Source organism: Akebia trifoliata, chromosome 15, assembly GCF_017979445.1.
Source record: "Akebia trifoliata isolate Shusen 1 chromosome 15, ASM1797944v1, whole genome shotgun sequence".
NCBI classification, from domain to species: Eukaryota; Viridiplantae; Streptophyta; class Magnoliopsida; order Ranunculales; family Lardizabalaceae; genus Akebia; species Akebia trifoliata.
In genome coordinates, this window is record NC_141389.1 from 28,906,878 (window position 1) to 28,923,350 (window position 16,473).

Below are 16,473 nucleotides of genomic sequence, written 5' to 3' on the forward strand. Positions count from 1 at the left end.
CGCACCAAAAAGAAAAAAGAAACAAATACAGTCTTAATTAATGCACAAAGAGTTCCATCTAAAAACAAAGTCATCAAAAGAACTCCCCGCGAACTCCATGTTCTGCTTGGACCACCAGTATAACAAGCCCAGGATTTCTAAGAATCCTGAATGAGAGCTTCTAACCTTGCTATTGAACACCCTGTTATTTCTCTCGTTCCAAACCCCCCAAGCAATAGCCGAAGGTAGCATAGTCCACAGGACACGTTTTTTGTCATGGAAATCGATACTGGTCCATTCTACTAGTAAGGAAGAGAACTTCCGAGGGAAGACCCAACTAATCCGAAAAAGACCTAGGAATGTTGACCAAATACTAAAAGAAAATGAGCAATGAATTAAGATATGATCAACAGATTCCCCTTCCCTCAAACAAAGAGGACAACAATTTGGGGTGATCCAACCTCGAGCTATTAAATTATTCGTCGTAAGAATCCTTCCGAGAGAAGCCAACCAAACAAAAAAGGAAATTTTAGAGGGAATTGACTTGAACCAAATGATAGAAACCGCACCAGAATGCTCAGCAAAAGGAATGAGCCACTTATGGAAGGACCTGACAGAGAATCTCAAGTTCTTAGCCCTTGTCCATTCCCACCTATCATGTTCGCTTTCATTGAGATGAATCGTATGCAAGAGATCAAGGAAAGATGTAACTTCAGTTAATTCCCAATCATTAAAGTGTCTCCTAAACCCCAAATCCCAGGTAGCGCCGGTCTCGTTACGAATCAAACATTGCTGGATAGATTGGTTCTTTTTCATAGAACAAACGTACAAAGACGGAAATTGAGTCGCTAGATCCAAAGTACCACACCAACTGTCTTCCCAGAATCTGATTCTGTCTCCCAACCCCGCTTTGAACCTAATCCCATTCTCAAAATCCTTGCTCACTTTCAAAACTCCTTTCCAAACACAACAACCATACGAATCTCTAGACTCACCGCTATACCAGCCAAACCCTCTCTCCCCGTACTTAGCCATAACAACCTTCCTCCACAAACTACCCCTCTCCTCACCGAACCTCCAAAGCCACTTTCCTAGCAGCGCTCAATTAGCTAATCTAAGCCCCCTAATGCCCAACCCACCATTCTTTTTTGGCTTGCAAATCACTTTCCATCTGGCCAAATGATACTTCTTCTTGCCATTCTTATCATTTCACAAAAAATCCCTCATGAGCCTTTCTAATCTGATCTCGACGGATCTTGGAAGAGTGAACAACGAGAGAAAGTAAACTGGAATACTAGTCAAGCAAAGTAGGTGAGTTTAAATTTGTAAAGGTCATAGTAGTACTGCTACATCATATTTTTAACTCAAAAAGTAAGGTGTGTCACATACATTGACTGACTAAACCTGTCCTACGAGACCAATACAACAGTATCCGATGCATGCCATCTATCTATTTCTCTCTCCCTATCAATGCAAATGTAAGTGAACATCATTCTCGTTTAAGAAGGTACAAAGCATCAAGTACTCTCCCCCCAAAACAGGCTTCCTGTTTTTCATGGGAATACACGTGGGATCCAAGTGTCGTCTCTTTTTCTTTTTTTCAATTAAATGACCAAAGTGACTCTGCATCTGGGGTGGAAAATAAGCCCCCAATATGAGGTCTTGCCGGAGCCAAGTTTCCAACACCTTCTCCTGAACCATGCACAGCCCAATCCTTTCTGCAATATCACAGAAGAAACATAACATCGATGAGCATGGAGTCGGAACCATCATCATAAAGCAATCTTTTCTACAAGTAGTTTAAGAAAACAAACAGGAAGCAAAAGCATTGAACAGCTGAGTAAAAAGAGAATTCTTGGAGGTATAGAGTAAGAGAAAGTGCAAAACCCAGACCCTGAAATAACTTGAAATCAAATTTAAAAATACGATGGTTCCAACTTCCAACCAAGCAATAAAGAAGGAATCACCTCTGCTACCCCTCTTTCTTGTTTAGTAAATTAGATCTTAGGACACTATGGTTCAAGTTGTAATGTAGATTAGTAATGAAAATGTTGGATCGGGATCAGATGACAACCATTTGTCCTACTCCTATTGTAGATTAGTAATGAAAATGTCAAGTCCTTCAATTCTCCATTTGTAGGGCATCTTTTCTGCTTTTTTCCTGTATTTTATTAATATTCAGCAATAAATCAATCTGGGTTCTAGATAGAAACTATTTTTAAACTGTTATAATCGGAGTACGTGATTGCAAATTGGCCAGCAAAAGAATATTATCTTCATAAGAGAATGTCCCGACAAATAACTAAAAGAACCAAATACATAAAGACCAACCTGAACCCACAAAACATTAGAAGGGGAAAAAAAACTATAAAAACACCTCCCTTAAAGAGAACAAAGAATTTGATACTTCTAAAGAAATTTAAACAAATTACTACATATATAGCGGAATAAAGCCACAATGCAACAAAAGATGTACAGATAGAATTCAGAACAATAACAGGTCCAGCATTATCAAAAAGCCATTAAAAACTTTACTCTGTGAGCGACAATCAAACAACACAATACATTTACAGATCTGTCTAAAACAAAAAGGATTCAGGTTACCCGGTACTCACTTGGTCCAACAATTAGCTGGAGAAGGTTCAAATGGATGGCTGGTTGCTGATCTACCATAAGTCACCTCATTATGAGAAATCTCCTCCCGTGGGACAAGTGGAGGTAAATGGTTTTCTCCATCACCTGATAATGGCTGTAATACACTTTTCTGTGACCACGGATCATTATCATTTGAGCCAGGACCAAGAGGACTAAACATCGCAATCCCATTATTTTGGCCTTTACCAATATGAACTCTCTCTGGAGAAAGGATGCCAGGAAGGGCTTGGTTCTCCTTTGAAAACGGTGGTGACATAACCTTGTGGGTAGAAGGATGAAGCCAGCTAGCAGTACTGCCTACCAAACCGAGTCCATCCTGACAAAGTGAAGGTGTGTCCCACATCTGCCACGTTCCCTGCTCATGTGCATTATTAGATTCTTTCAAAGGTGAGGCATTCAAATTCTGAGTTTTTGGGTTACTTGGAAATGGACTAGAATTGGCATGCCTTTCTTCAATGACTCGTGATCGTGACAAAGGGGACTCAATTGGAGATCGCTTACTAACTTCTGCAGAAGCCGATACATTCTTTAGAACCCGATGCCTTTCCAATTCTCTATCTTGCATAAACCCAGTCCCCAGGTCTAAAGGAAAATTGTCGAGTGCCTCTGACACTGGCCCAAGTAACGTCACTGGATCAGGAATATAACACGGATCTTCAAAAATTTCTGGTTCTTCAGATATAAAATCATGCGATGGTTCTCCAACAAGAGGAAATATTGATTCAGACACTGAAGAAGAAATCATACTTGTTGAAACAGTAGGAAAGGGAGTAAAAGTGGGAGGCATAGATAGGCCAGGATGGATCGGGTCAACTAAAGGATGTGCTGGTGATGTTGGACCATGTAAATACAAGCTTTCAGCTTCAGGTTGAGGCTCTTGATTCGATCTACTTATGACATTTGCAATGGAGAATGGAGGAACTGATGGTGAACGAGTAAATAATTGCTGCCATGACTTTTTAGGGGATGCTCGTGGTTGCATTTCTGACTCAGCCTAAGATATAATCAGCAAACAGTAAACAACAGCTATTAAGAAAGCCAGGAATGCCTCCAATTTTTTTTGTGAGGATATTAACACACATAAAGACCTGAACTCCTCACCCCATACGATCCCACCAGCCTATCGTAAATGTGGCTCACTAGCTCATCATTCCTGACGATTACATCAGTGAAAAAACTGTGGACTAGCAGGAGTTTTTGTTCTTATCGTTCGTTTTTCTTTTTCTATTATTTGGTGTGGTGGGGTGAGGGCAATAATAGCTGGCAGTATAATCTCAACCATGTTTTAAATATTGGAATGTATCAGTCGATACGTATCGACATCGGCCAAGACTAATACGGAACACTGAATGTTTCAGGAATGTATCGGGTTAAGTATCAGAATGTATCGGGTTGTATCAATTATCAAATGATTATCGAATGTATCGGCCGATACTGTATCAATTTTTTTCCATCAACCGAAACATTCAATCGATACGATATTTTAAACAATGATCTTAACCTCCCTAGTGAATAAATTTGGCTAGCTCAACACTTGGAAAGATGAGCTCATGTATTGGGTCGTTTAAAACTCATAAATTTCCATACATATATACAAGACTAATAAGAAACATTGAATGTTTCGGGAATGTATCGGGTAAGTATCAGAATGTATCGGTTGGTATCGATTATCGAATGTATCAGCTGACACTGTATCGATTTTTTCCATTAACCGAAGCATTCAATTGATACGATATTTTAAACCATGGTCTTAACCTCCTCAGTGGATAAACTTGGCCAGCTCAACACTTGGAAAGATGAGCTCGTGTAAAGGGTGGTTTAAAACTCATAAATTTCTATACATATATATATAGGGGGCGGTTCATGGGACATATGTAAAAACAATGGTTTTTCAAAATATGGGTTAGAGATTTTGGATTGAGCTGATTTTTTGCGAGGATGGTCACTATGATGAGAAGATCATCCTCACAAAAATCAGCTCAATCTGAAACTTCTAAATCCATCAAAAGTGATTTACAAATTATTGGCAAAATTTGGCAAAAAATCGACGGCCCACATTCTAAATCACTTTTAATGGGGTTAGAAGTTTCAGATTTGACTGATTTTTTTTTTTCGGATGATCTTCCCATCATAGAGATCATCTCACAAAAAATCAGCTCAATCCGAAACTTCTAACCCATATTTTGAAATTTTATTAATGTTACATTGTTTTTACATAAGTTTTTTCATATGTCCCTTGATCCATTCCCATATATATAAGTGTAAAAAGTTTATAAAGAGAGGAAATACAAAAGGAGGCTGATTGTGGCAAGGGTCCAACAGGGATGATGGACCTCATGTCCTTTTTAAATCATCAGGAGGGTATCATCAATCAGTTTGTTGTTTATAATCCAGTTTTGTGTTCCAACCAACCCTACTAAAACAATATAGAGCTAAATGAAGGCATAAAATAAGATTAGTGGGGTGCATAACTTACAGGTCGGTGGAAACTGGTCTCACTGATCTTATCATCTCCGTTTGAATATTGTTTTCCAGGTATATGGTTAGTGGACTGTACCTCACCCCTATTCACAGAAGCTTGGGTATTATCAAAAGAACCAATAGGCTTGCTTGCTCTAGAAACAACATTGGCGGAAGTATGAACACCCTTCCCAAAGAAACTAGCTCCATTAAAAGCTTTAGATGAAGATATGAACGAACCCTTCATGCGATCAAGGTATCTAGTACCACTTCCCCGACTAAAATTGTTTGCAGCTGTAACTTTTATAGCATTCCCATTTTCTGTCGCAGTTTTCTGAAGGCCCCGTTTCTCAATGTCACTCCTCTTGTCATATTCTTGCTTCTTTTCACTTTCCTTGCCAGCCCTCCTTTCAAGCTCCTCACCATCAGAGTTACTTTTATTAGACCCTTTGTCTTTCTCCTTCCTTCTTTCATGACGCTTCCTTTCTGCTTCTCTCTTACTACATTTTTCCTTATCAGGAGTTGAGCATTTGACATGCTCTTTTTCCACCTCAATCTTTTCGTCCCTTAGTCTCCTCCGCTCTTCCACCAACCTCGCCACCTCGTCCCGTTGTTTTCTCTCTTCTTCCTCCAAAAGCTCCCTCTCTAACCTAGCTTGTCTCTTCTCTTCAGCTTTCCTCCGAGCTTTCTCTCCTTTGCTTTCATGAAAACTAACCCCATTTTCACTCTTATTCGACTTGTGCTCTGCATCCAACAAAGCATCATCACTAGATGTGACACCAAAAATCTTTCTCCAAAGCCACCTTATGCTCAAGAAAAAAGATGTCAATAGCCTGCATGCGAAAACAAAACCCGAATACGGTTTCTCTGCTAAACAACGATCATCACCACTACAAAACCCACCACCATTCTTCCCCAAAAACTCCGAATTCCCTGAGAAAGACCCGGTGTAAAAATTCCCATTCTCTAACCAATCATGTCTGCATGCCCAACCATTCTCTGACCACACCTTCCCACCATTCCATATCTTCCCACCCTTTCCAACCAAATCCCCAATTATCCCAGAATTAGTAGTGCCCAATCCAGTAGACCCAGGAATGTCTAAAACGGGTCTTTTGGAAATGTGACCACAATACGAACACATAAACCGCCCACCCCCCGGTTTCTGTTCCCGGTAAGGGTTTAAGCAGTTCCGACACCGTCGGGTTGCCATCTTCCTAAGCTTTTGCATCTCTATAGCTTCAAATTTCTTCCTTTCTCTAAGACGGGCACTCCTATGCGCCCGCCAAGACGATAACTTTGGCATCAAAATCTCGTACCAGAAGAGAGTAACCAATAGAACCATAACACAAGCTAGCCTAGGTGACGTAATCTCAAACCTAAAACCAGGGGGCAATAGCTGAGAGAGTGCCCATAGCACTATAAGTGGAATTACTAACCATGGAAGCATGGTTGCAACCCGTCGAGACCACTTCTGAACGACACACAGTATACACATTATCCTCTAACCCACACCAATATTCCCACCAGTCGTATGCAAACGAAACCCTTGATCGATGAAAACGCAAGGGACTATTAAAATTCCCCCAAAAAAACACCAAGAATCAAAAACCCTATTCGTTCCAATCCGGGTTGTATTCCAAGACCATGTTTTTATCAAACCCTAACTGCTTAATTTCCCAAAACCCCAGGATATTCAAACCTAGATCATAAATTATCTCCTTATTTCACCAATTCAGAACCTCAATTTCTCGAAACCCTAAGTGAGAAACCAATCGATTACAGTTTTCAAATACTTCGATTCTTTGACGGTGCAGCTGGTATTACAAACGCATAAATGAAGAATCATCGAAATCTACAGAACCAAAAACACAATAATCGAAGAGATTAGAAATTAGAGATCGAAAAAACTTACGAATTTGTCGTCAATGGCGACAGAAATGGATTTTGGGGGTTTTTCTGCTCAAAGCCTTCGGTCGGTCGGTCGGTCATTGGTACTAATTTCTAAACCGAGATGAAAGAAAGAAAAATGAGGACACGATAAGAGAGAGAAATTTATGATGATTTAATGCCTTAATTATCACTTCGTCGGTACTCGGATGACGTGTTAAGGTCACAGAACCATAGATCTTTTTCTTCGGGATACACATTTAAAAGATAATGGTTCTTTGTCCTTACCACGTCATCCGAGTACAACAGAATGAAATTTGTTTAGTCAGGAAATCATTAACGTTAATTAAAATAGGTTGAGAGGAAAAAGTGAAAATGTTTATAGAGAGAGATAAGAATTGCCTTGAATGAAAGGAAGGTCGTGTCCCCCATTTGAGGGATTGAGTCATTAAAAAAATATTTTTTTTTTTCTGAAAAGTAAAAAAATATATTTTTTTTTCTGAAAAGTAAAAAATAAAAATAAAATTATATTTTAGTTCAATAATAAATATAAAAATAAATAGATTTGTGTTTAATTATTCTACTTATTTAGTTCAATAATAAATTTTAGTTGAAATAAAATACACAATTCCAGTAAAATTATTTGATAATAATAAAAGAGAGTTTTTATTGCCACACCAAAAACCACCCCAAGATGTGTGCTAATTCTTTGCCTCTGGTGATGTACATATGATTTGGGGTGGTGTTAGCAAAAGTTGGCGTGACAATATAATCTCTCAAATAAAAGTTGGGTTTTGCTCTTTTTCAGTTGTGTGTTTGAAATTGGGTAATCTCCAAATTTACCCTATTGCACTGGGGAAACTTTTGTGGAATTGGTGTGCAACGAAAGGACTTCTCATTCCAAAAGGAGTGTGGAATACGTTGCATTATTCATAAAAATAAAATAGATATTTGTAAATTGTGTATGCCTTGGTTCAATACTTACTATGAGTGATATTTTCTCTGGGCCACCAGCGAAGGTGCTCCCTCACGTACCTGGTGTGCGTGTGATGCGCAAGTGTTGCATGGGCCCGAAGGAGGGTCCTATTTGCCTTGGTTCTATCTTTGGCTCATCTGATCCTCCAAGTTGGATGTAAGTCCGGACATTTCTGTTATCAAAAAAAAAATGCAAAAACAAATAATAGTCAATAAATTACGATGCTTAGTGATCAATGTGTATAGTATATGAGACAAGTATGCACTTGCCACACCATGCATATAAACATTTATATAAATAACAAAATGTATTAGAATCTCAATGTCCTTGTAATAGGAATTTCTAGAGGATTTTTCTAATTTCATCCCAAGGTTGAGGTTCTCCTTCAAGTAGACAAAAAAAAAAATTTCAAAGAATTAATATAAATAATTTAATGACAAACTTCAACATTGGATTGAGGTTTGTGTGTTTTGTTTTTTTCATTGACTCTATACTACGTTTATCAAGAAATTTCCATGATCGCCTATCCATATAGCTTCCAAAACATGGTTGGACGCCATAAGGACATAGAGCACAAAAAATTCAAGAATATAGAAGCTATGCCGTGTGCTTACTCACCTTCTGTGACCAAGTCAAAATAATAATAATAATAATATTGTTGAATTTTAATTTTTCATGATCGGTCATGGGCTTTTGACGCATTCCTTGGTGACCTTGGTTTGTGGCGTATCAAGGCTCGGCTTGCCTCGTTCATACTAATACTAAGCCTGACAAATTTGGGGGTCCAACTCAACCAATTGACAACGAGTAGAGAGGCCTAGGATTTTATAAGGAGATAGACAAGACAATTTGTGTCCAATGTTGGACTAAACCCAGCATACTACACGCATTAATTTAACTTGCACATCTTTTCATACCCGTATCCACGCCAACCCAGCCAAGGAATTAAGGGGGGCATAATTCAAGCCCATAAACTTAGGTCTAATCCATCAACATTTTTGCCAAGCCCAAACCCAACTTGGATCAGCCCAAACCTTTTGATTTGGATAGGGCCTTTATATATAGGTCCTAAATATTAAAAGTTTGTAGCGCCGATCTCGAGGTCACATAAGAACCTGGTTTTATCTCTCAAATAACCATTTTAAAGATCCCAATAAGATATCCTAGAATCTACTTATATAAAAATATCAAACAAAATAAAATACTATTTTAGGTTGATATTGTTGCTTGCTTGGAAGTTTTACAAATTTAGGCTACTTAAGATAATGGATTTTGAGAAAAACAATATAAAAAAAATCTCCGTAATTGCAGGGAATTCATCTGCAATGGAATATAAATTTATCGAAAAAATGAATTCCCACGTTAGCTTCCTAAGTAAATGTTAAGTTAGTTTATAATTTTGGAGGTGAGGGTTCTCGAAGAAGCATAAAATCACTTTTTCTTAGGAAAAGGTGTGATCGTGCACCTAAAAATATTTTCTTTTTCATTCATTTTTCTTACACATATCCCAAGAATTTTTCACAAAAGTTGAAGTTAAGGTATTCTCGTCATTTTTTGTTCGTTTCTAATAGAAGACCATAGTCAAAGATGATATCATATACTTTTGAAAACTCAAGGGCATCTCAAAAATACACCAAAAGTCTGAGGAGTACATCAAAATTACCCTAAAATAGTCTGATTTGTTTGGAAATTAACTTACCTAACTCGTGGCCAATATTGTCGGTCACATGCAACCAAAATCAAGACAAGTCTGACTTTAGTTGCTCAACTAATTAAACCTTTTACATTGGATTCGAAGGACAAAAAAGTCAAAGGTTTGCAACAACAACAGCCAAACCTTCAATGTGCACATTTGTTGATTTTTTTTTTTTTTTTTTCCATTCTTCAAATGGGAATCTTTGGGGATAAAGATTCAAATTCCTCTCTCTTAGACTTTTATAGTCAAAACCTACCACATTTATATCATGTAGAAGAGAAGCAACTTCTTCTCTCTCTATTACAGTCAATTAATCTTTATTCTTATATTACAATATTGCATTAAGAGTTATTCTTATATTACAATATTGCATTAAGAGAGCACACAAATTAGTTAAGTTCGTTGTAGCGTTCCAATTGGAGCACTACCCCCTCCCTCCTTGGAGTGTGGGTTGTTGTACCCTGGAGAGTGGATGCCTACAAAACTATAATACCGTAGTATGGGTGAAATTCACTTTTAGGACGGTGATTCATCTATACCTCGACCATTAATTATAGATAAGTATTAGTTTTCATTTGCAAAATCAGAATTTATTTGTCTTCTTTGCTCACTTTTCTTAAAAACCGATACCTTGTTTCCAACATAAGCATTAATACATCATAATTCATTTTTCAAGGACCTCATTTTATATTAAAAATTTTCTTTTCAATCATAAAGAACTTTAGTGTTTATACCACATCGTCATGTGATACTGTGACCAGGCTAACTTTTAATAGTCCCAAACAGAGATATCATCGCCATGACCTCTTGAGAATAGATGAAAGATAATGGTCAATGGAGTTGATGAATGATAGAAAGCCATATCGACAGTAAAGTTTCCTTTTTTTTCTTTTTCTTTTTTTGATATATTCACATTATATATATATATATATATAAATGATTTTAAGGAACAAATATATGGTATTTTTCTTACACAACATCATACTTTTAGGTGTGTCACACACTAATAAGATCATTTATGTAAAAAAGTTTACTTGATTGTCTCATCAAATCTAATGCGACTATTGCATTTGTTTATAACATTAACCCACATATTTTTTTTTTATACATAATTTCAATCTTAGCTTGCCAACCAAAAAATAAATTAATTAAGTCCACTATGAATTATTCCACCAAAGATCATCATTATGATATAGTATGATAAAGGGAAAATCTAGAAATTAAGGAAGATTCTTGGATATTTGCTACTAAGAATAGGCACCATGAATTTTATAAATAAAAAGAGAACTACTTAAATCATTCATTCAATTCTCATTATTTATAATGTAACCTTGAATGTCAAAAACCTTTTTCATATATATTTTTAATTTCACCATAGAATATGATGCAATATAGTATATAATGTGGATGTGTAGGGTTAGCTAAAGTATCATTAGTAAATTGATTATGGCTCCACAAGTCGTATGGAAACATAGAGTATGATTGGAAGTTGTGAAAATTGGTGAGAAAATGGTTTTCTAGATAAAATGCCAATGGCTTCGTGTGTGATTCCATATATTTTGCTAGAAAAATTATTTTCCATTGAAAAAACACCCCTTGAGGATGGGTAATAGTTTTTTAACCGATCCCCAGAGCAAATGATTTTCTTTTCTAAAGGTTTCAAATGCTGTTTTTTTTTTTTTTTTCTGTCTAGTACTGTTACCCGAAATCTTTTTCTCACAATGTATAATCAAACATTGGCAAATTTTTCTTAGAAAACCATTTTTTTATAAAAATTGTTTTAGAACCGATTGTGGATGTGATTTAAGACATAAGGCAGGATGAAGGTGTGAGGATATTTTTGTCTTTTGATATACCTTTTCAAGGGCACTTAATAATCCTCACATTTTTTGCATTTAGTCAATTAGGGTAGACCTAGGTCAAGGTGTATGCTATGACTTTGAAAACACAAGGTTATCCAAAATTAGTCTCAAAACCAAAGTGATTAATTAAAAAATACATGAGCATGCATGTTAGCAAGACCTTTCAAAACTAATCTCCTTTTTCAAATTGTTGAAATTTTTTATTGGAGGCTCGATTGCGTCTGGCAATATCATTAGAAAAATCTCCGAGAAAAGTCACGAAGTTTTACAAAACAAAAATTTTCCAAGCAAAATTTTATAAATTTTAGGAAAAATTACTTAAAGAACCCTGGTGGGGGGTCATTTTTCTAAATAGTCCTTAAGTTTTGAATAGTCTCTTAACAGTCTATTTAGTAAACTTTTCTTTTCTTAACATTCCCTGGACCTCATCTCCCACATTCCTCATGAATGAATGTCCTAACCGTTTGAACTCATCGTTTTCATCCAAAAAACTTGGATTTTTAACATCTCAATTGAGTCTTGGAGACTCCATTCTATTGGAAAGGATTTGAGAAGGGAAAAAAAGTCGTTTTCAAATATTTTGAAGGTCTATGTACAAAACTAAGTTTTTTTTTCTTAGTTTTTTGTTGAAAATCTATAAAGAATTATTGTTTTGGGTTAACATCATGTAAACAAGTCGTTATCTCAAGTTTTTAGTCAATCTTTCCATGTAATTTAGTTGAAAAAACTCTAAAATTGAAAATTGGTGGGTTTTGCCAGTGTCGAGTTCGAGAGTAACATTTATAAACTCGACACTAAATAAAAAAAACATCGAGTTCAACAATAAATAAAGTTGAACTCAACATTAAATAAAAAAGTAATAATGAAGGACAATTAAGCAATAAATCTTAGGGACTATTTAAAAATAAATCCATTCACCAGGGTCCTTAAAGTAATTTTTTCAATTTTTTATTGGATGCTCGATTGCCTTTATCAATATCATTAGAAAAATCTTCGAGAAAAGCTACAAAGTTTTACAAAACAAAAGTTTTCCAAATTTTTTTTTTTTTTGTAAAGTTCATGGTGTTTTAAGAGTGCACCAAACATGGCACCAATCTTTTTGGAGTGGATAGGTTGATGGGAGATTTAATCAGCTCAAATACTTCCAATTATTTGTCAGGATGCATTAAAGAGATTAAAAAAGAAACCTTACTCTTTCTTTTCATGGAGATGGTAATGTCACAAGTCTCATTCATGCATAAGAAGACAAGTTAAAAGAGTATGGTGCATTCATATATAACCATTATATTGGGTCCCATTCCTTCAAGTACTTTTATGGCACTCACATTGCCCCGTCCACATCTGACATGATATGTTATGGATTATATTTTTGGGCGTTAACAATATCATGCACATGTGTACCTTCTTCTAGATATACATTCATTGAGTTATTTTACATACATACATACATACATATTGAGAGGGAAATATCTTCTTTCAATTTCTATTGATACACAAGTCTTTCGATTAAGATCTTTAGGTGTGTTATGTAATTATTCAGTTAATTTTAATGGAATGTCAATAAGTCTATTATGATGCACACGTTAATTTGTGATTAAACATAATATAGGTTTAAGTCAGAGAAGATGGTAGACTTTTGCATCTTTTTTCTTATTTTTCTATTATTAGTTGAAAGTTGTTGATGAAGTGCATGTTCAAACTATTCTATATATCTAGAGATCTTGTATTCTTCGATAGCTCTTGACAAATCCAACCATTGCTTTCATGGTTACTGTAATTCTTGAAATTTGTCAAAACAAAAATTAATATGCGTAATCTTTATCGGAGAACTTTCTGTTTAGGAATCTTCATTAATTACTCTGATGCACAAGTTAGTTTGTGATTAAACATAATATAGGTTTAAGTCAGAGAAGATGGCAGACTTTTGCATCTTTTTTTATTTATTTATTATTAGTTGAATGTTGTTGATGAAGTGCATGATCGAACTATTCTATATATATCTAGAGATCATGTATTCTTCCATAGGCCCTTGAAAAATCCAACTATTGTTTTCGTTGTTACTGTAATTCTTGGGATTTGCCAAGATTTTTTTTTTTCTATACATGATCTTTATCGGAGAACTTTTTGTTTAGGAATCTTCATTAATCACTCTGATGCACAAGTTAGTTTGTGATTAAACATAATATAGGTTTAAGTCAAAGAAGATAGCAGACTTTTTAATTTTTTTTTCTTGTTTTTTTTATTATTATTAGTTGAAAGTTGTCGATGAAGTGCATGTTCAAACTATTCTATATATCTAGAGATCTTGTATTCTTCGATAGACTCTTGACAAATCCAATTATTGCTTTCGTTGTTACTATAATTCTTGGGATTTGTCAAGATTCTTTTCTTTTTCTATGTATGATCATTTTATCAAAGAACTTTCTATTTAAGAATCTTCATTAATTACTTGAGAACCCAATCCCTTTGAGTCTATGATCTTTTCGATGTCATCCTCATTTTCTTGTTATCGAGAGGACCTAAACTTACGCCACTAATGTGGGTTTGCTCAACGGATTACACATGTACGCTCAGATGAAGATTCATATTTTTATCCTTAAACATACATATATACACATCTCGACGTCATGTATGAAACATAGTATATCAATCGATTGAGTTACAATCTCAAGTCCTTGCACAATTGACTCCGTACCTACCTCGACAAATACATAACTATGTATAGGTGAGAATTTGCCAAATAATTGTTCAAGAGTCAGAAATACCAATACTTCACACACATATTTATATATTTTGGGGTTTGCTTTAGTAAAGGGAAAGATAGTTAAAAGTAGGAAAGTCTCACATGATGCACGCAAAGCAAGGGGGAATGGTCCCTAAAGAGATAATATCTCCCCCCAAAGATTAAATCATTGCAAGCGATTTGAAACAACAAATCAGATAGCTTTTAAACTCAACTTGCACTTAACACTTACACTTAAATGAAAAGATTTGTCCCACTTTCTAACTCATATAGTATAAAGTAGACATATCTATCACTATTTAAGGGACCATCCTATGTCCTCACATAACCATGTGGGCCCAACTAAACCTAATAAGGTCACCAATCAGAGAGATATATGATTATATCTAACTTTTTTTCAATCTTATGTAAGCAAGTTGGCACTAAAGTTGAGATTTGGAAAATCCCTTATGATTGAGGCATATTTTGCTAAGACTATTATCCTAAATTAATAAATAAAAGTCATCATAATTCAAAAAATTTGAGATGAACTGAACAAATCTTGCTCCTGCAATCAATTATGCCTATAGGGAAAATATTTTCTTCAAAAAATCTATTTGCTCAAAAAATATTTCAGTAATTTTTTTTAGTTATGATGGGGGGGTGTCTGGACCTGTAGGCTCAATTAGCAAGGACGAGGCTACAAGCCTCTTAGAGCACTATATCTCGCCTAAATCCCTCATGTACATGCAATACTCCACCAACCACATATATCAGGCAAGACAGGAAAATTCCCTCTCTATGGCCAACCTGGGGGATTAAACTCAAGATCTCTCCCTTTTTCAAGGGATGTCCTGGTCACTGTGCCTAATGCTTGTTAGTTTTTAGGAGAAAGTAATTGCGAAAAATTAATATTAAGATTTCCCCACTCTCATGAAAAAATTGTTCGTGTAGGGTGTTTGTTCAAAAAAGTGTTTTGCCGTAAAATTATGCAAATATACACAAATTGTGTCTTTCAAATATAAATCCTTGCTAACTAGTGTTGAAAAATGGGGTTAGAGAGGTCTAATCTTGATAAATATTTGCAAGCCATAATAGCCCACTAAAACTTTTATGATGCAACGGTAAACACCAGCATGATTCATGAAGGTGATGGCTATTTTTGTAATTTTATCTTGTATTTTTTTTTTAATTTTTTTTATTTTAATAGCCTTTGTTTTTTATGCCAAAATGGCACTTATTAAATTATAGAAATTATAGAAATTACAGCTAAGCGACAGTTACATATTAGTCCAAATTCAAAACTAACGGACTTTGATTTCTAACTATAAATAATTAGTTATGATTTGAAATTTAGAATGATAAGGAGCCGTATGTAATAAATTCTCCATGAGCAGTGATTGGATCAATCGCGGGCCTACCAATGTTATTGAGTGGGTCATTAAACGGAGTGGACGAGTGGGCCCATCAATTTTCCTTTTTTATAGTAGAATGATCTGTCGCTTTAGGCATTGATGAAAAGCTAACCCATATGATGAAAAAAGTGATTTTTAAAAAAATTAAAATTTAACAAATATAAGAAGTGATTTTCACAAGAAAATGTGAATATTCTTAGTATAATTTAACATTTTTTTTAAGGGTAGGAAAAGCATATGTAATCCTAATATACACAAGCATCCTTACTAGAAGATTAATGATAATCTGACGCTCTATTTTCAAACGCCTCCCATATGCTCCTTACCTGGTAGTTACAGAGCTTCAGATCTCTTTCTTTTTATCCTAAAGCAAAGGATCTATGGTTCTGTGATGGGGGCGTTCAAAAAAATAATGTTAGATTATCACGTCTCTTACTAGAATTCTTGGAAATTAGAACAAGGTGTTACTATAGAAAACTCTTATTAAGAATGAATGAGAATTCTCGAGTTTGCCTACTTTAGATTAGAGAACTCCTCTTCTTCAAATCCCATGAACATGCATATTAAAATTCTGGCAATGCTCAATTTTTAAAAAATAGACATTCTAATTGTTAGGAATCAGAATAACCTAAGGTACCTCAAGCACTTAATAGTTAGAACATTTTCTTAGATGTGGTTAAAAAGGAGATAACAATTGTGGAGGATATTTTGTGTATGACATCAGAGAATGACATGTGGCTCGTTGGGATCACAAAAGGAGAATTCCGAACTTCGACACCTAAGTTTCGACCATGTAGGAAAGGCATCAAAGATGACGA

At 35.4% G+C, this 16,473-nt stretch overlaps 1 protein-coding gene across 1 annotated transcript; it reads right to left on the minus strand.

Annotated features, from left to right (window-relative positions):
* Window positions 1–1,266: 1,266 nt before the first annotated feature.
* Window positions 1,267–7,113, minus strand: LOC147385113 (uncharacterized). Its single transcript, XM_086425179.1, has 3 exons — window positions 5,111–7,113; window positions 2,595–3,628; window positions 1,267–1,697 (listed from the first exon to the last, which is right to left on the minus strand). The coding sequence occupies exons 1-3, from the start codon at window positions 6,590–6,592 to the stop codon at window positions 1,580–1,582; spliced, it is 2,634 nt and encodes an 877-aa protein (XP_086281305.1). The 5' UTR covers window positions 6,593–7,113; the 3' UTR covers window positions 1,267–1,579.
* Between the last annotated feature and the right edge of the window lie 9,360 nt (window positions 7,114–16,473).

Excerpts from the sequence above, each read along its gene's own strand:
- LOC147385113 (XM_086425179.1), bottom strand. The coding sequence starts at position 6,592 with ATGTGTATACTGTGTGTCGTTCAGAAGTGGTCTCGACGGGTTGCAACC. Across the intron at positions 3,629-5,110 it reads AGACCAGTTTCCACCGACCT|GCTGAGTCAGAAATGCAACC; the intron begins GTAAGTTATGCA and ends ATTATATCTTAG. Across the intron at positions 1,698-2,594 it reads CCAGCTAATTGTTGGACCAA|AAAGGATTGGGCTGTGCATG; the intron begins GTGAGTACCGGG and ends GTGATATTGCAG.